Raw genomic sequence first — 19,158 nt, forward strand, 5'->3', positions numbered from 1 at the left:
TAAACGAATCTAAACAATGTTGCTGAAATTTGATTATGGTAGTGCTATTGTTAAAAGATGTTTAAAATGCAAGTAAGTTAAAGAACATCACATATAAAAGCCAAATGAAAATCTCCTCATTTTCACTCACTGAACAATCATATATAGTGATAACAAAAATAATTCAAAAGTTAAAGAAAGAAAAAATTAATTAAGAGCAATAACAAGAAATACCTGAATTTCCTTTAACAAGGAACTCTTTTCATTTTGAGATTGAGAAAACATTGGATAAGAATAAAGGGGTCTCACATAGTTAGACGAGATTGTTTCATCAGAATGATATTTATACTCACAAATAAAAAGTGACACAAAATCCACACCAATCTAATTAACAAAATAATCCATTGAAATTTATATGATTTTAAATACTATTAGTATTTTTTAACCTTTTAAAGTCTCTTTCAAATACCACTAAATTTTGTTACACTCTTACACTCTTAAAAGAAATTTGAAAGTCTTGATTAAATACTCCCCATGTAATGAATAACATACTTCGATAAGTGGTAATCGTCTCACTTTACTCGAAGTTAGCAACAAATTTATAGAAATCTATATAACCTATGTTTGTAAACTCCTTTAGAGGAGCAACTTTTCCCTTAGTTTTCTGAAATAATGAAATAACTAAATATTTCTTTGTCCGTTCGAAAACGATGTATAACTAGCAACACCATCCTCTAAAGGGCAATCACTTTATAAGTAATAAGAAGATCAATCAGTAAACAAAAGTTATTGCAATCTATGTTAAGAATTCATGCATGAACTTGAGTTTTATACTAAGTAAAAATAACAAAGTTAAAGAAAAAAAATTGACAAATCTATTATTTTGTTTTGAGTTGATGTAATATCATAATCTCTCATACGAATTGGCATGTAACTCATTGGTATCACTCTCAAAAGACCCATAAGTAATAGTCATATTTCACAAAAACAAGTATTTGAGTCTTGCCACCATGAAAACTTTGTTGACTACATGTAATTTACCATTGATTTTGTACAAGAACTTAGTGGAGGAAAATGAGTAATTAACCAAATGAAGGATATGAAATATCCAAAATATCATTATCATACTCAATTTCAGACTCAGGCAAATTTAGCCATGTCCGTACGTGTTTAACGTTATCATTGTTGTTTTTGTTATAGATTTCTTTATCATTTTGTTCTTAATGTGTAGAAGAGCGTTTGGTTCAAGGAATTAAAGCAATACATACAAACAAGGAAAACAAGGAAAACCTATCCTAAGTGAAATTTTACATGCTCACACAAGCTTCATTTATGTCTAATACATTAATATATTCCCCTACTTTAGGAAAGTATAGTACATTATGAAAAGGTACGTCATTTACAAATATGACTATAAGAGTAAACTGGTACCTAAACAATATGTGTGTGTGTGTGTTTATTGTACCAAAGTGAAAGACCATTTAGAATCTCTAAGGTTCATGAAATTAACCTATATAACAACTTCATGAAAACCAAATAATTAAGAAAGCACTTATCATCTTGCAGTTGCTTCCAGTAAAATGATCATCTTAGAGAATCATAGTGTCCTTCTTCTTCTTATTTTGAGTTTTCTGGTTATCTGCAAGAGCCAAGGCAACGTTCATTATTATGATTTTGTTGTAGGTTTCCAAATTCCATCACATAAAGTGTTTTGTAGTGATTAAATATCATTCTTCCCTTCTAAGAAGGGGAAAATTTTCTTATCAAATTGGCAAAGAATCTTATACATCACACAGCGTTATCATCTTCAATGTACTAACAAAAGTGATAACTGAAGATGTTCTCATTACTCAAATTCACACCAACTAAAGTGGCTTTTTGTGTTTGGTTTTTGAAGTGAACAAAACCGGAGAAGTGATAAGTGTGTGATATTTTTCATTTGGGTGGTTTGTTGCAGCTGAAGGAAAAGAACTTCACGAAATTGTGCAGCACAAAAAGCACTCTGACAGTAAATGGTAGTTTTCCAGGGCCAACCATTCGTGTTCATAAAGGAGATACAGCTTTTGTCACTGTCCATAACCAAGGAAGATATGGGGTCACTATTCACTGGTTAATTCCCCTTCTTTGCCTCTCTTTTTATATCATTTTGCTTCCTCCCTCTGTTCATGTTTGTGCACAACCACATGCATTAGTTATAGGATAAATTTTCATTCACACGGTTAAATTATGTTCAGCACAACTGATATATAGTTAAGCTCCTTGACCATGTTTTCAGGGATTCAATTCCTGATCATATGTATAGAAAATACTTTATAAGGACACCCAAATGATTTCTACATTGAAGGAATTAGTCTTTAGCACAAACCAAGGAAAAAAGGTGTTCCTCTCTTTTCTTTCCTCTTATAGAGCATAAATGCCTTTGATTAGAACAGATGCATTATGGCTTAACTTGAGGAGTGTGAATGGAATTTGATTATAACTACATGCCTCCAAAAGTAGGAAAAGGTGAAAAAGTTGGAACACTTTTTACAGGCATGGTGTGAGGGAACCAAGGGATCCTTGGTCAGATGGACCTGAGAACATAACACAGTGCCCTATTCCACCAGGAACAAGTTTCACTCAGAAGGTGGCCTTTACATCGGAAGAAGGAACTCTTTGGTGGCATGCACATAGTAGTTGGACTCGTGCCACTGTGCATGGTGCCATTGTCATTTTACCAGCCAATGGAACTTCATATCCTTTCCCTAAACCTTGGGGACAAAACATTCTTATCATTGGTAATGAAAATTCCATTCAAATCCTGTATTTATTCAACCACACACACACACCCTCTTGATTATGCTTTTTGGTGATGTTTTAGGTGAGTGGTACAAGGGAGATCTGATGCAAATTGTAAATGCAGCCAGAGCAACCGGTGGAGAGCCAAATGCATCAGATGCTTACACAATCAACGGCCAACCTGGTGACTTCTACAATTGCTCTAAAGGTATATTAATGTCTTGAAAATCTATCATAAAAGCTTAAGCTATTAGCTATAGATACATGAATAATCTTTCAATATCCCTAATACTTCCCTTTACACAATCCCATTTGGACTTCAAACAGAGAATGCACAATCCCACATGAAAAAAAGGTTGTTGGAAACATCGGTGAGAAGACTAACATTGTATTGTTAAAAGGATCCATGGTAAATTGATTTTTAACCGAGTCTAATGCTCTAATGCCACTGCATGATTCATGTAACTTCAACTGGGTAGTGGGATAAGACTTATGTGTTCTGACATAATTTTGACATGGTTTTAACATAATGTTAACAAAAACAGATACAATGATTTTCTGAATACCCATTAACTTATCAACTTGATGCAAAAGTTTCTAATATAATTATAAAAATAAGAAAAAAATTTATATGATTATTATTTTTTACTTTTTAGATATCAGATAGACGAATTAAATTCAATTCATATTAGGAGACAACATATTTAGATTATTATATTTGACTATATTTGTTTATAAATAATTTTGAGTATATACCGGTTACTATATTAAATAATTCATAATGATTTAATATATAAATTCTTGTGTCTCTGTAGCTATATCTCAAAAACTACAAACGTCAAAGTGTCTGTGTCCATATCTGTGTCATATTCGATATCCGTGCTATATTAGAGATGCACCTGTATTATAGATCATAAAACTACAAGTAATTATTGTCTTTTGTATCATGTTTCACCAATTTGTTCATCAAAATTGATTTGTTTTGCAGAGAACACTCATCGCTTTTTAGTTGATCACGGAAAGACATATCTTTTCCGCATAATAAATGCAGCAATGAACGAAGAGTTTTTCTTTGGGGTTACCAATCACAACCTTACAGTTGTAGGCATTGATGGTTCCTACACAAAGCCCTTAAACACCAATTTCATCATGATAACCCCAGGACAAGCAATAGATGTGTTGCTCTCAGCAAACCAGCCAAAGGGTCTCTATTACATTGCTGCAAGTCCTTTCTATGATGGCATTGATAAGTATGAAAATTCCCCAACAACAGCTATTCTTGAGTACAGTGAGAATTTTAAACCATCACCATCATCCATCCCCATGCCTGTGCTTCCTGCAGTGAATGACTCAGGAACAGTATTCAATTTTACCAAGAGCTTGAGGGGTTTGGCAAGCCAACATCACCCTGCTAATGTTCCAATTAATGTGACAAGAAGAATTTATATGACAGTATCCATGAATGAACTACCTTGTCAAAACCCAAATGGAAAATGTTTAGGACCTAATGGAACAAGATTAGCTTCAAGCTTAAACAATATAAGTTTTCAGATCCCACAGATTGATATTCTTCAAGCATACTACTGGTATATGCTTTTACTTTCATTTACAATCCCCCTATTTAATGCAAAAATTGAAGACTAATGACATGAATTGCTCTTTTATATTATAACTAAGTAACGTTTATAAATTGTATGCATTGGTAGGAACATGTCAGGAGTTTTCAGTGAGGACTTTCCGGATCAACCACCTTTCTTTTACAACTTCACAGGAGACACAGGAAGCAGTACATTGATCCCAAGCACAGGAACAAGGGTGCTAATGTTTGACTATAATGAGGTTGTTGAACTTGTGTGGCAGGGAACCAGTGTTCTCACTGCAGAGAATCATGCCATGCACCTTCATGGTTTTAGCTTCTTTCTTGTGGGTGTTGGAACAGGGAATTTCAACAACGTGACAGACCCAAAATCTTACAATTTGATTGATCCACCAGAAGTTAATACCATTGGTCTTCCTAAGAATGGATGGCTTGCAATGAGATTTGTTGCTAATAATCCTGGTAATTTTTTGACACATTGCTGCTCACACTCACGAATTATGAAACTAGCATTTAGTTTGAAACATCAATTGATGAAATAACACTCAAATAATTTGCTTTTGCAGGTGTTTGGTACATGCACTGTCATCTTGAGAGGCACAGTAGCTGGGGTATGAATACTGTGCTCATAGTAAGAGATGGAGATACCATGCAAACTAGTATAGTTCCACCTCCTAAATACATGCCACCTTGTTCTTAATAAAAACGATGTAAATCCCATTTCACCCGGTATGAATTTATTGAATGAGGGTAGAATACAGACCACAGAAACATACCATGATGTTTCACTTTAAGCTCATTTAAAGTAAAATCAAACTTTGTAGAAATGTTTGTCTGTCAATGATGTTGAAGTTTTCTTTTCCCTTTTTTCTTTTCCATTTGCTAGCATGTCTTGTGAACCATGTAAGAACAGTATATAAAACCTCTGTTCTTCAATTTTAATTTATTTAATTTTTATCACAACATATATAAAGCCTTACAAAACAATCCCAGTCAGGTGAAGTCAACTCTAGTTACCAAATTGTGATTTTGTACTCTGTTGGAATAATACATACCATGTCCATTGCATTTGATGATCCTTTCTTTAACTTAGAGGTATTTGATTTATTGACATCTTTTGATGACATTTGAGATGATTTATTTAGACATGTTGCAAAGTATTGAACTATTGGTCCATTTTTGTTCCGACAGGAGACAAATACATTCTTATTATGATGGAGCAAATCATCTTACACAAATTACAAAGAACAACATGCTAAAATAACGGATGTTCTAAACGACATAACAATTCAGAATTCAGAAGCTAACAATTTTTCACACGAACTTACATGTACAACCTTGTTCAGTTGATTATTCCAAGCAGAATCAGCATAGCATACTTTGGCAGCGGCACAGAACTTCTATATGCATTTTTTTCCCATTAATTTAATGCAGCACGGCGATTAACCAATTCATTCACAAATTCTGCTGTATTCTTATCAGAATTTCCTCCCTCATCAACACTACTCTTGGCCAGATTCTTCCACTTGATGCAGTTTTTCTTTATTTCATTTCCTTTCTCAGTCTCCAATATTTCCTTTATGCAATGTGTGATAGTTTCTTTTCTAACTATACCTTTTTCATCAGCAACAGCTTTCACTCCAATTTTCCACACATCTCTAATAAGTTTTGCATTTGTGATCTGGTCAGTCCACAGAGGCATTGCAATCACTGGAACTCCTAAGCTCAAAGCTTCCAATGTGGAGTTCCAACCACAGTGTGTGATAAAACATCCCAAAGCCTCATGTGTCAAGACTTGTAGTTGGGGACACCAATTGACTATTAAACCTTTCTCTACTGTGTCAAGAAACCCCTTTGGAAGCCTTCCTTGTTCAGAGTCTTTAATCACCCACATGAAATAACTTCGACTATCTCTTAAACCACAAGCTAGTTCCTCAGTTTGCTCCGCACTAGGCCCTGCGAAGCTCCCAAAAGAAACATACACAACTGACCCTTTTGGTTTATCATCAAGCCATTTGATGCAAACTTCTGACTTTGGAACATACATTTCAATACCATAGTTATTGTCATCTTGGAGTCTTCTGTCCAAGTACATAGATGGCAAGGTTGGTCCTATTGGCTTTAATGGCCAAATCTTCACCAGCCAATCTACAACCTGCAATGAATTTCATTTCAAAATCTAATCATCAATAACCAACCTAAAAATTAGGATAAAATGTGTTTTTGCATCTCTCAATTTTGATCATCATTAGCCTTACTTCATATGCTTCCAAAAGGAAATATTTTGGGCCCCATAATTTGGTAGAGTCTGTCCCTCTTTCCAAAACATAAAGATATTAAGAAGAGAAACAAAATCTACCAAATATAAAGAACATTGAAACCAAAATCATAGTTTCCAAAATAGAGTCTAGAACTAAGTTTGATAAAAACTTAGAGAAACTTGTTCCTACCATGCTCAATAGTCTCACATCAATTAGGACCGACATTTGTCTTAGAACCTCGTTATCGACTTCATAGTAGGCGCCAACGAATGACATCGATAGGATCAACCACCTCTAATCTGAGGTATTTTCTGCTTTGGAGATTGTCCTCTATCGTAGTTTTGTTTTTAAAAGATATCCGAAGTATAGAAGGAAGAAGAAGTAAATAAACTTCCTTAGACCTTAATTCTTAATCGATGTAGGACTATTTGACGTGGTAGAAACAAAACTTAAATCAAATTTACCCAAATAACTACTGCTGTCTGTAAGTCATTTCATCAAACAAGAAGAGATCAAATAAATGAACAGAACTTTTAGCTAGTCAACTCACTTACCCCTTGCTCCAGTTCATAAAATGTGTTTGCAAGAACCCAATCTGCTTTGTCAATATTTGAAAATTGGTTCACAACTGTATCAAAAAAACCTGGATAGGTTCCATATCTGCTCAAGAATGATGGCAAGTCCCCAGCTGCAAATTTTGGCAACCCTGGCAACAAATACTCTGTCTGTGTAAGAGGCAGTTCCAGCAACTTCTTATAAGTATGCAAGTATATGGTGTTTGTTGTACAAGTCTGAGTGAAGAAAGTAGCAGCAAGTAGCCCAAAGCTTTTTGCCACATCAAGAGGCCAAGTCATGAAACCATCATAGATTACACAATCTGGAGGGTGGCTTGATCCTGCAAGCTTGTGAATAAGCTCAGCAAGAGTTTGTGCTCCAACCCTGTTGAGGGTTTCAACATAAACCTCAAGGCTCTCTGCTGCTGCACGGCCTCCTTCATCATAGCCATCTGAGATGCTCTCAACATCTATGGAAGTGAAGTTTTTTCTGCTAACCTTCTTCCAGTTGGACACAAAAGTTACCAGTGTGATCTTCACTCCTCTCTGAATCAAACGCTTTGAAAACTCAAGCATAGGATTTATGTGTCCTTGTGCAGGATAAGGTAGAACAAGACAGTGAGCTACATAGTTTTTCCTCTCCTCCATTTGTTACTCCTAGGTTTGTGTTCTCCTTCACCACACACTTGTGTCCATTGCGGTATGCTTCAAGTACATAAATTCAGTGAGAAAGAGACAATATCTGATTATATAAATTCTGCAATCGATGTAATTATAATTTAGTGCAAATAATGTAGTGAACAATATTCAAATGCACAACTCTAAGAGAAAAAATTATCTTTAATCTTCAACTTTTGAAATCAAGTGGATAATTAAAGAAGTAGATGCATAAAATAATACGTGTAGAACACTACTGATTAAAAAACCCGTATAGAATACATCTTACGAAAATAAATGTCAATTTCAATCACTTAACCTATGAGTAAAATGAAAATCAGAAAAAGACACTTTCTTACTTAAAATCTGAAAAAAGATGACCAAAGCTTGAAAGAAATGATGTTATCATAACACCGGTTAGTGATAATCTTCGACAGATTATAGTTTGATACTTTTTGAACATGCACCCACCTCGGTACATAAAGTTGGTTGACATAAAAGTTTACATATTTTATAAGATTAAATATATTTTTAGTTTTTAAACTTTATAAATTAGTCTATATAATATTTTAACTTTATAAATTAGTCTATATAATATTTTAACTTTATAAATTAGTCTATATAATATTTTAACTTTATAAATTAGTCTATATAATATTTTAACTTTATAAATTAATCTATATAATGTTTTAACTTAATTATATTATTTTTTATCTGTCGAATATGTTTATGTTAGTATTTGAATTGTCTGTATCATTTGACATAATATTGTTTCAATTACAACTAAAAAGTGCATTTGATGAGGCAAAAAATAATGGGTTAATTATGTTTTTCGTCCCTAAAGTATTGGGCGATTTTGGTTTTTGTCCCTCATTCAAAAGATGCGCTATTTAAGTCCCTCACGTTCTGAAACGCATGGAATTGGTCCTCATTTTTAAACACCGTTAGTTTTATTACAAAGCTAGCAGACGGAGTATCACGTCGGGATCCCGTTTTTAACAGTGTTTAAGTTATGATTGACACGTGGTAAAGAAAGCACTGCGTTTGTATTATTAAGCACGTAGTAAAATAGTTTAATTGAAATGTTTAATGTATCAGATATTGGGGTTTAGGTTAAAATTAGAAAGAAGGGGTTTTTGGTGACGAGAAAAGGGATTCGACAAAGATTCATATTCGTTCGTGAAGCACAATCATGGAAAGGGACAACGAAATTGCAGAACCAACAAGAAGTTGCGAGATTTCAACGAAGAAGATAGTGTTGTCATCTAGGGTATTGCAATTTGTGGAAAGTAGGTTAGTTGTTCTTCCCTGTTCGATTGTATAGGGTTTGCAATTTGTTGATTCCGTTTATGGTTCGATTAATGTGGTCTGTGTGTTTATTTGAAATGTAGGGTTGGGAATGGGGTTCGATGTAGCTTTTCATCATATGGGTAGGTTCGAACGAAATAGGGGATTGAAGTACGTTGGGGGTGAAATTCATGTTGTTAAGGGGATTGAAGTACGGTGGTGATGTGAAACTTTGGTGGAAGGGTTCAAAAAAAAGTTTGTTAAACAACCTTAGACTGTTGAGTGATGATAAAGAAGTTATAGTGTTAGCTAACTTTGCAGAGGAGAGTAAAGAGGAAGTTCATATCTATGTCCAACATGTTCCTAGTCAACATGAAATAGTTCACTTCATTGGTGGAGTGGATGAAGTTGTGTGTGAGGATGAAGGTTTAGGTGAGAAGGAAGTTGTCGTTGAAGAGGAAGTGGTAGTTGAGGAGGTTGTTATTGGTGAACAGAATGTGGTTAGGGAGGCAAAAGTGAATGGTGAAGAGGCTGTTATTGGTGAACAGGATGTGGTTAGGGAGGCATAAGTGAATGGTAAAGAGGTTGTGATTGGTGAAGAGAATGTGGTTGGTGAACAAGTACAGGCTGAAGAGGAAGAAGATGAAGAAGATGCACCTAGAGATAGACTAGATGATAGTGAAGAAGAAAGGATGGTTGATGATGATGATGGATTTGGGATGGACAACAATTCAAGTCGTAGAAAGATTGGCCCTGTTTTGGATAGGTGGAAAGAGTTCAAACGAAATTCAAGCAAAGTGAGGAATAAAAGAAATGTTAGTGAAAGGTCTTTTATGACTAATGAAGAAATTGGAGATCATGAGATAAATGAGGAATACATTAGTGATGAGTTAGATTCTAATGTGGACAGTGATGGCGGTCTTTTTAATGTTGGACCAAAGTTTACAAAGTATAGACCGAAAGATATGAAGAAGGATTTCAAATTTAAATTGGGAATGGAGCTTAGTTCTTTGAAAGATTTTAAACATGCACTAATGGAGCATAGTGTCTTAAATCATAAAGAAGTTAAATTTGTCAAGAATGACCACAAGAGAGTGAGGGTTGTTTGTAAGAGAAAATGTGGGTTTTTAATTATGGTGAGCAAGGTTGGAGGTAAGCAAACCTTTAGGGTGAAGACACTAGTTGGTGGTCATAAATGTGGACCGGTTTTCGGAAACAAAAATGCTAACACAGACTGGATCGCTCAGGTTTTAATAGACAGATTCATGAATGTTGGTTTAATGACAGTTAATCAAATTATTGATGAAATAAAGAAGACATACAATATTGGTATCACTGCTTGGAGGGCTGGAAAAGCAAAACGAATAGCAATTGACAGTTTGGTAGGGGATGGACAACGTCAGTACAACCGTTTATTTGATTATGTTGGTGAATTATTGAGAGTTAAAGCTGATACTTTCAAGGTTAAGATCAACCAACCACAACCCACTTTGCCACCAAGATTTGGAAGTTTCTATATGTTCTTAGATGGTTGTAAGCAGGGGTTTGTGGCTGGGTGTAGACCCTTCATTGGTTTTGACGGTTGCCACTTGAAGACAACTTATGGTGGTCAATTATTGGTAGCAGTTGGTAGGATCCCAATGACCAGTACTTCCCATTAGCCTTTGCTGTTGTTGAAAACGAATGCAAGGAAACATGGAGATGGTTTTTGACACTGCTATTACAGGATATTGGTGACATTGATAATCATCGTTGGGTGTTCATTTTAAACCAACAAAAGGTAAAGCACAAACATAATATTGTTTTTAACAGATTTAAAATTAATTGACTGAAAATGATGATTTAGTATTACATTTATTTGCAGGGACTTATGACTGTATTTGATGAGATTTTGAATTGTGTTGAACATTGTTTCTGTCAAAGGCACCTATACAGCAATTTTAAGAAGAAATTTGGTAGTGGTGTAGTCATCAGAGACCTTATGATGGGGGCAACAAAGGCTACATTTTATGCGGGATGGGAAAAAAATGGATGAGTTGAAAAGTTTAAATCCTAATGCTTATAACTGGTTAATTGCCATTCCTACCAATTCATGGTGTAAACATGCATTCAGCATTTACCCTAGATGTGATGTGTTAATGAATAACCTTTCTGAGTCATTTAATAGCACCATTTTACTGGCTAGAGATAAACCAATCATTAGCATGATGGAATGGATTAGATCATACATAATGAGTAGGTTTGCAACACTTAGAGAGAAGTTGAATGCATATCCGGGAAATGTAATGCCTAGACCCCAAAAAAGGCTTGATAGGGAATTAGAAAAAAGTGGAAATTGGCTTCTTATGTGGGCAGGGGATGCTAAGTTTGAAGTCACACAGGGATTCACAATGGAAAAGTTTATGGTTGATCTAAGTAAGCACAACTGCAGTTGTTATTTTTGGGATTTGGTGGGTATACCTTGTAGGCATGTTGTGGCAGCAATTAACTATAAGATAGAAAATCCTGAAGCTTATGTCCACGCATATTACAAAAGAGATGCCTATCAAGCTTGCTATGAACCTGAAATTACCTCAATAAATGGACAACAACTTTGGCCAAGAAGTAGTCAACGTGAACTACTTCTTCCAATTTACAAAACCCCACCTGGTAGACCCAAAAAACTATGAAGAAGGGAAGTTGATGAACATGTCAGTCACTCCAAACTTTCAAAGAAAAATATCATGGGAAAGTGCAACAGGTGCAACCAATATGGTCATAATATCAGAAGTTGTAGAAAGGGCATGAGAGGAAAGGTAAATATTCATCTATAATTTATTTTAATTAATGAATTTGTACAAACTGAAATCTCAATGTTGAATACATACCTAAATGACAGGGAAACACCTAAAGGACCCAAACTGGGAGTGGAGCTACCAACAATACAGGCCCATCTAACCAAAGCTCAACCAGTAGAAGGAGATCCACACCCATGGTTGTAACCAACAGGAACCAAGGAGAAAGAGCACCAACACAAACAAGAAGCATGGCGGCACAAGTGTTAGGTTCTCAAGCAAGTAGTAATACAATGTCTGCACAGCCCACGTGAAATTGAATGGAGATCCAAACTTTTTTTTGCTTTATTAAAGAATTTTGTAATAGACAATTACTTTTGACACATTGGGCATAGGGATAGTGGACCACTATTTTGTTTTGGAGCACTACTATTTTGTTGCTTTATTAAACTTTGCAGTATTGTAGTTAAAGATGTTGACCACTTTATCTGTTATGGAATACTTTATTCATTGCAATAGCAGGGACCACTTTTGCATTATTGTATTTAATTGACAAAAATGGATGAATTGGTTATGGCAAATATAAAACTTAATTCAGTCCAAATTTGCGCCAGTAAAAGATTGAATTGGTTATGGCAAATATAAGCCACTGATTGTAATTTGAACCCTTGCATATGTTTTAGACCCTTTAAATACAAAATGTTTAAAGAAACAGACATCAGTTTTCCAATGATATCAATTTTCCTCTACATTAACGAGCCTAAAAAATATTTTGGATCCCATTGGTTATGGCAAAGTCAAGTGAATGGCATGCAATACTTAAATCACTAGTAATGTCATTTTCATCATTACAAAATAATTCTCCAGAAATACACAAACAATCTTTGCAAGACCTACCACAAATACTACTACAAAAACTAATTACAATTAAACTTGAACAAAAACATAACTACAAATACAATTGAAAAACCCCACAACAGTACAAATAAAAGTTGCAGCACTTTGCCAAATCTTTTCTCTTTTTGCAATTTCCTCTTCAACTTCTCGTTTTTCTTAATCAAGTCCAGTATTAATTTCTCCTTTTCCAAACAAACTTCGTCTTCCTCAACTCTTTTTCCTGCGACAGCTTCAAATTCAGATTCTTCACCTTCACCTCTACATTCCTCTTCATTAACCCATTGAAATAATTATAATGTGAATTGGACTGCAAAAAATTGAAACCATTATAACACACACCAAAAAAAGCTTGAGTAAAAGAAATGCAATTTGTCACTTACCGCCCAATTTCTACATCGCCAAAATAACCTGCCCTTGTTCTTCATAGTACCTGCCTTTAGGAGCAACAATCGTTCCCCACACCCACACACTTTCGATGCTATTTCTGAACACGACGTTGTGCTTTGTGAAATTTTCAAACCAATTTTCCTTTGCCTACAATCAATTCTGGAACTACCACTCTTCATCACTATAGAATGTTGTACACAAACATTGTCACCTATGTTTCCTCCACACCAAAATGATCTCTTCAAGCTCCTCACAAAGGATCTCACAAATTCAAAATTTAAGGTTTCAAACAATAACCTCATACCCCCTTTTAAAACACATGTTTATTGTAGCTTGAGTGAAAGTTAAAATCGGGATCCTGACGTGGCACTCTGTCTGCCAGCTTTTTAATAAAACTAACGGAGTTAAAAATGAGGACCAATTCCATGTGTTTCAGAACGTGAGAGACTTAAATAGCGCATCTTTTGAATGAGGTACAAAAACCAAAATCGTCGAATACTTGAGGGACAAAAAACATAATTAACCCAAAAAAATTAAAATAATTGAGTTAAATATATATTCATTCTTTTTTTTTAATTTGGAAACTAAAATATATCAAAATTTTGGACATGATAAAATTTTAATTTTGTATCAAAATATAATAACCAGAAACATACTATCCCATTTTAATAAATTCCAAAATTAATATATATCAATACAATATAACATATAAATAATAAAAAAGAAATAAACATATAAAATCCAAACTCTAATTTATTCCAATTTTTATAGGCATGTGACCACAACTAACCAAAGGTCACCTCATTTCTTTATTCTAGATTTATCTAGCACCAATGAAGTAATAATATGTTGATTTTATAATACAAACTAAAATAAATCAAGTTGAAAAGTAAAACTATTAGTTTTTTTGTTTGATATTAAAAGATATAATGTAATTGATTGTTCAAATATAAAATATTCCATAACTCTTGTATATTATAATTTTTTGTGTTATAATTTGTTGTATTTTACAATGAGTAATACATGGTCAATCAGTACATGCAATTAGTACAACCACTAAATTATAACTAATGAACTCTAGTGCATGCCCTAATCATTATGTATTATTGAGCTTTGCATTTTACTAAGACATTTCTACCAACACTATTAAATGCAACTACTAACATTTAAGTTTACTTAATAAAATTTCCCCATAAACTTAAATGCTTTTCTTTTCCTTTATTCCAAGCATCTTCTTGCTACTTTCAAACAGAGTGGTCAGAAGTGGCTTTGTGAACATATCTATAGCTTGTGCTCAGCTTTCAATGTACTCTAACTCCACATTTCCTTATTTCACTTGTTCTCCAATGAAATGAAACCAAACATCAATATGTTTGCTTCTCTTATGATTGATTGGATTCTTCGCCAATTCAATGCTCAACTTGTTATCAACTCGAATCACATTCCTTTTTTCTTGCTTCATCTTCACCTTGCTTAGAAGGTTTCTAAGCCAATCTGCATGGGGAGACACTCAAAGATGTTGCAACAAGTTGACAACTTTAAAATGGGTCGCTTCTTCGAAAGCTAGGTGAATGTTGTGTTTCCCATGAAGAATACATATCTAGACGTGCTTTTCCGATCAACAACATCTCCACAATAGTCATTGTCTGAGTAGCCAATTAGTCGATAATTATCCAACCTAGTATACATTAGGCCAAGAGACATTGTTCCTCTTATAGACCTTAAAATTCTCTTTAGTTCCTTCCAATGAGTATAGCTCGGCTCCTCCATATACTGACTAATTATTCTAACACTTAGCATTAAATTTGCTCTGGTATTTGTAAGATACCTGAGACTTCCAATCAAACTTTGGTATTTGCTCGCATCAACTTGGTCTCCATTTGCAAACTTATAAAGTTTTGTACCAGGTTCCATAGGAGTGGAAACCGAGTTGCAACTTATCATTTTAAACTTCTTCAAGACCTCCTCAACATACCTCTCTGAGACACAAAGATGCCTTCCTCTCCTTAAACAACTTTCAAACCAAGGAAATACTTCATAAGTCCCAAGTCTTTCATCTCAAACTCCTTCTTCATCACATCTTTATCCCTTCAATCAACTCAACATTATTCCTTATGAACAAACATCACATTTTCTCCATTCCTCTTTATGCATAGAGCATGTTCATAAGAACAATGCTCATACCTATTCTTCTTTAAGTAAGTGTCAATTCTTTCATTTTGTGCTCGTGGAGCTTGCTTCAAGCCATAAAATGCCTTCTTCAATTGTAACAATTCCTTCTCTTCGCCTCTTGCATGTATCTGAGTGGTTCTTCGACAAATATTTCATCCTTCAAGCCTCCATTAAGAAATGTCGACTTCACGTCCATCTACAAGATCGTCCATCTATGTTGAGCTACTAAGCAAATCAGCAGCTGAATTGTTTCCATCCTTGTCATTATGGCGAATACCTCGTTATAGTCTATCCCTTCCTTCTACTTGTATCACTTTACTACGAACCAAACTTTATATTGCTCAACTTCTCCTTCGATATTTGTCTTCTTCTTGTATACCTACTCCACGCCAATAGGTCGAGCTCCTTTAGGAAAATCAATCAGCTCCCATGTGTTGTTGTGTTATATTGTCGTGATCTCCCCATACATTCCTTTTGCCATTTCTTCTCCTACATAGCCTCTTCAAAACTTAAGTCTTTTGAATTTGTCAAGAAACATACAACATGCACTTTGTCAGTAGAGTTGTATATATCTTGTAAACTTTGCACTTTGGGTTGTAGAGGTTCATCAATCTGAACATCTCATCTCATAATAACCTTCTTTGTTATTGGTTAAACAACCTGTACGCCTTAGTTTTTTCATCATACTCAATGAACATGTACTTTTTGCTCCTATCTTCAAGCTTGGTCCTCTACTGAGCTAGAACATGACCATAAGCAATGCTCCCAAACACTTTAAGATGAGACACAATCGTTTCCTTCCACTCCAAACTTCTTGTGGTGTCTTCTTGTTTAACTTAGCATGTGAGCACCTATTTTGCACATAGATGGCACATTGCACTACTTCTGCTCAAAACTCTTTAGGCATGTCCTTAATTTTCAAAATTTTTTGAATCATATCAAGGATGGTTCGGTTCTTTCTCTAGACAACTTCGTTTTGTTAGGGTGATTATGATGCTATCAAAAATATCAGTATCCCTTACTCCTCGCAATACTTCATAAGCTTAAATAAAATAAACTCATCTCCTTGGTCAGACCAAAGAGATTTGATAGGCATGTTTGTCTCTTTCTCAACATTGCTTTGAACCTTTTAAAAACTTCGAACACCTTGGATTTCTCCTTCAAAAAATACACCCAATTTTTTCTTGAAAAGTCATCTATGAAGGAAATAGAATACCTTTTCTCACTAAAAGACTTAGGGGTAATTGGTCCACAAAGATATGTTTAAATCAATTTGAGTTGTTCCTTTGCGCGATACTTAGCAATCCTTGGAATGAGCTTCTCGAAGGCTACCCGAGAACAAACATTTCACAAAATTTCTTTTCAAACTCCATAGATGGGAGTCCTCACACCATCTCTTTCTTTACCAACTCGGTCAGCCCACCAAAACTCAAATGGCCAAATTGAAAATGTCATATCATGGCCTAATCCTTCACATTAAGTTTTAAAAAACCTCTCTTGGACTATCTTCAAGTTAAGCTTGTATATCTTGTTCTTCTTCGTTTCTACTCAGGCAATCAAATGATCTGACTTATCCTTCAAGCATAGTACTCAGTCTTTCATTAGAATTGAGTAGCCTTTCTCCACCAGTTGGCTTATGCTCAATATGTTACTCTTGAGATCGAGTTCATAGTACACGTCTTTGATTTCTCCAATTTTGCTATTCTTCTACTGGTACCAGATTATACCTCGACCTTTTACGGCTACCTTTGATGCATCTCCAAATGACACATGTCTAACCTCAACTTTAGTGCGCTCCTTAAAAAGGTTCTCGTCCCCGCACATGTGATTACTTGCTCTTATATCAAGGTATCAAACCGAGTTGTCATAATAGCTTAGACTTAACTTGGCACCCAAACTCCTTGACATCATCAATACTCCCTCTTCCTCAACATCTTTAGAGAGGATGTTTGTTTCCTTCTTACTCTCAGATCAACAGTCCATAGCGAAATGTCCAATCTTCCCACAATTATAACATTTGATTCCTAAGTAGCAATCCTTAGAAAAATGACTGTACTTCCCACATTTGAAGCACTCAACTCCTGAGTTGCTCGACTAGCTTCCTCGAACTCTACCACAACCTATATCTTATCCTTGGCCACGCCATTTTTGTTGACCGACTTGCTCTTTACCTTTTTCATATCTTCCTATGCCTCTACCACCTCGGTCTCGAGTGTTTTGAGTCTAAGGAACCTTCTTCTCCTTAATGGTTGCCTTTACTTGGAATGCTTGATCGAGGGACTTCTCCATCTTCTTCCTTCTCTATTGCTCATGCACCTCAAGCGACCTGATAAGTTCTTCCATCGAGAGCACTAACAAGTCCTTAGACTCTTTGATTGCGCAAACAATATTCTCAAAGTCGTCGGTTAACAACCTTAAGATTTTTTCAACCACTTGGCAAGTGGGCAACGTCTCCCCATTCCTTTCGAGTTGATTCACCATTGTTTCAACACGAGAGACATACTCGACAACCCCTTCGGCCTCTTTCATCCTCATGCTTTCAAGCTCGTCTTTGAGAGTTTGAAGCCTAACTCATTTCACACGATTATCCCCTTTGTATGTCTTTTCAATATATCTCACGCTTCTTTTGAAGATTTAGCATTTGTTATCTTCTCACAAACATACTCATCAACAGCTCAGTACAACATGCACAAAGTTGTTTTGTCATTTATTCATTTTGCTCTCAACGTAGCAAGTTGGGAAATCGTTTGTTCTTCAATATCCTCTTGTTCTTAGTGCCCATTTTCAACCACATCCCATACTTCTTGGGAACCAAGGAGGGCCTTCATCTATGGACTCTAGTTATCATAACTGACGCCTTTTGATAACTTCGATAGGGGCATGTTGTTACCTAAGTTGGCCATCTCAATCAAACTCTTAAACACTCTCTCAAACACTCAAGCTCTCAAGCTCTGAGGCCAATTTGTTGACAAAAAAGTCTCTGGATAAACACTCTTATATATTATAACTTGTTGTGTTTTACAATGAGTAGTACATGGTCAATTTATAAGCCTTTAGACATGGTCCTTCAACTACAAGCAATCAGTACAACTACTATCTAAATCATAATTAATGAACTCTAGTGCACGTCACAATTATTACTAGATGCACTCCTGACCATTGCATTTTACTAAGACACTTCTACCAACACCATTAAATGCAGCTACTAACATTTAAATTTACCCAACAAAACTATGGTGGAACAGGAAGCAATGCCACTACTAAAAATTCTCGTATTACATAAGAATTTTCTTGCAAATTTGCTTAAAAAGTTTGCAAGAAAAGACTTTTTCCTGCTATTTTTTCTAAGGATATAAATTGGCAGGTAATTCCTTCGTGGGTAATTATTTCCTACAAAATTATAAAATTCGTAAGTATTTCTTACAAAATTTGTTACGAAAAGTGTTTTATACAAAATATTTTGCAAAAAAATTGACAACAATTTCCTGCAAAAAAAAAATTCATAATAAAATTTATAAGTATTTTCTAAAAAAAAAATCAAAACAAAATTGATAGGAAATATGAGATTTTTTAGTATTGCACATTGATCCAAAGCACAGGACACGGGTGCTAATGTTTGACTATAACGAGGTTGTTGAACTTGTGTGGCAAGGAACTAGTGTTCTCACTGCAGAGAATAATGCTATGCACCTTCATGGTTTTAGCTTCTTTGTTGTGGGTGTGGGAACAGGAATTTCAACAACGTGACGGACCCAAAACATTACAATTTAATTGATCCACCAGAAGTTAATACCATTTTCCTAAGAATGGATGGC

General features: G+C 35.0%; 3 protein-coding genes across 4 annotated transcripts; 1 reads left to right on the forward strand and 2 right to left on the reverse strand.

Moving 5' to 3' along the window:
• The first annotated feature begins 1,456 nt into the window (after positions 1-1,456).
• On the forward strand, positions 1,457-5,305 carry LOC114182472 (laccase-14-like). The gene is made up of 7 exons (XM_028069347.1): positions 1,457-1,658; positions 1,937-2,088; positions 2,512-2,756; positions 2,840-2,965; positions 3,746-4,343; positions 4,464-4,816; positions 4,921-5,305. The coding sequence occupies exons 1-7, from the start codon at positions 1,560-1,562 to the stop codon at positions 5,052-5,054; spliced, it is 1,707 nt and encodes a 568-aa protein (XP_027925148.1). The 5' UTR covers positions 1,457-1,559; the 3' UTR covers positions 5,055-5,305.
• Positions 5,306-5,520: 215 nt separating this feature from the next.
• LOC114182473 (UDP-glycosyltransferase 74G1-like) lies at positions 5,521-8,202 on the reverse strand. Of its 2 annotated transcripts, XM_028069349.1 has the most exons (3): positions 8,186-8,202; positions 7,170-7,874; positions 5,521-6,509 (listed from the first exon to the last, which is right to left on the reverse strand). In XM_028069349.1, exons 2-3 carry the CDS (start codon positions 7,815-7,817, stop codon positions 5,775-5,777), a joined length of 1,383 nt encoding a protein of 460 aa, XP_027925150.1. In that variant the 5' UTR covers positions 7,818-7,874; positions 8,186-8,202; the 3' UTR covers positions 5,521-5,774. The 2 variants fall into 2 exon arrangements, with proteins under 2 accessions (XP_027925150.1, XP_027925149.1); XM_028069348.1 differs by lacking the exon at positions 8,186-8,202 and having other exon boundaries at positions 7,170-7,954.
• A 4,535-nt stretch (positions 8,203-12,737) lies between these two features.
• Positions 12,738-13,682, reverse strand: LOC114180295. Its single transcript, XM_028066584.1, has 2 exons — positions 13,165-13,682; positions 12,738-13,091 (listed from the first exon to the last, which is right to left on the reverse strand). Exons 1-2 carry the CDS (start codon positions 13,471-13,473, stop codon positions 12,957-12,959), a joined length of 444 nt encoding a protein of 147 aa, XP_027922385.1. The 5' UTR covers positions 13,474-13,682; the 3' UTR covers positions 12,738-12,956.
• Positions 13,683-19,158: the final 5,476 nt, after the last annotated feature.

The sequence above is a fragment of the Vigna unguiculata genome, chromosome 4, assembly GCF_004118075.2.
Source record: "Vigna unguiculata cultivar IT97K-499-35 chromosome 4, ASM411807v1, whole genome shotgun sequence".
Classification (NCBI taxonomy): domain Eukaryota; kingdom Viridiplantae; phylum Streptophyta; class Magnoliopsida; order Fabales; family Fabaceae; genus Vigna; species Vigna unguiculata.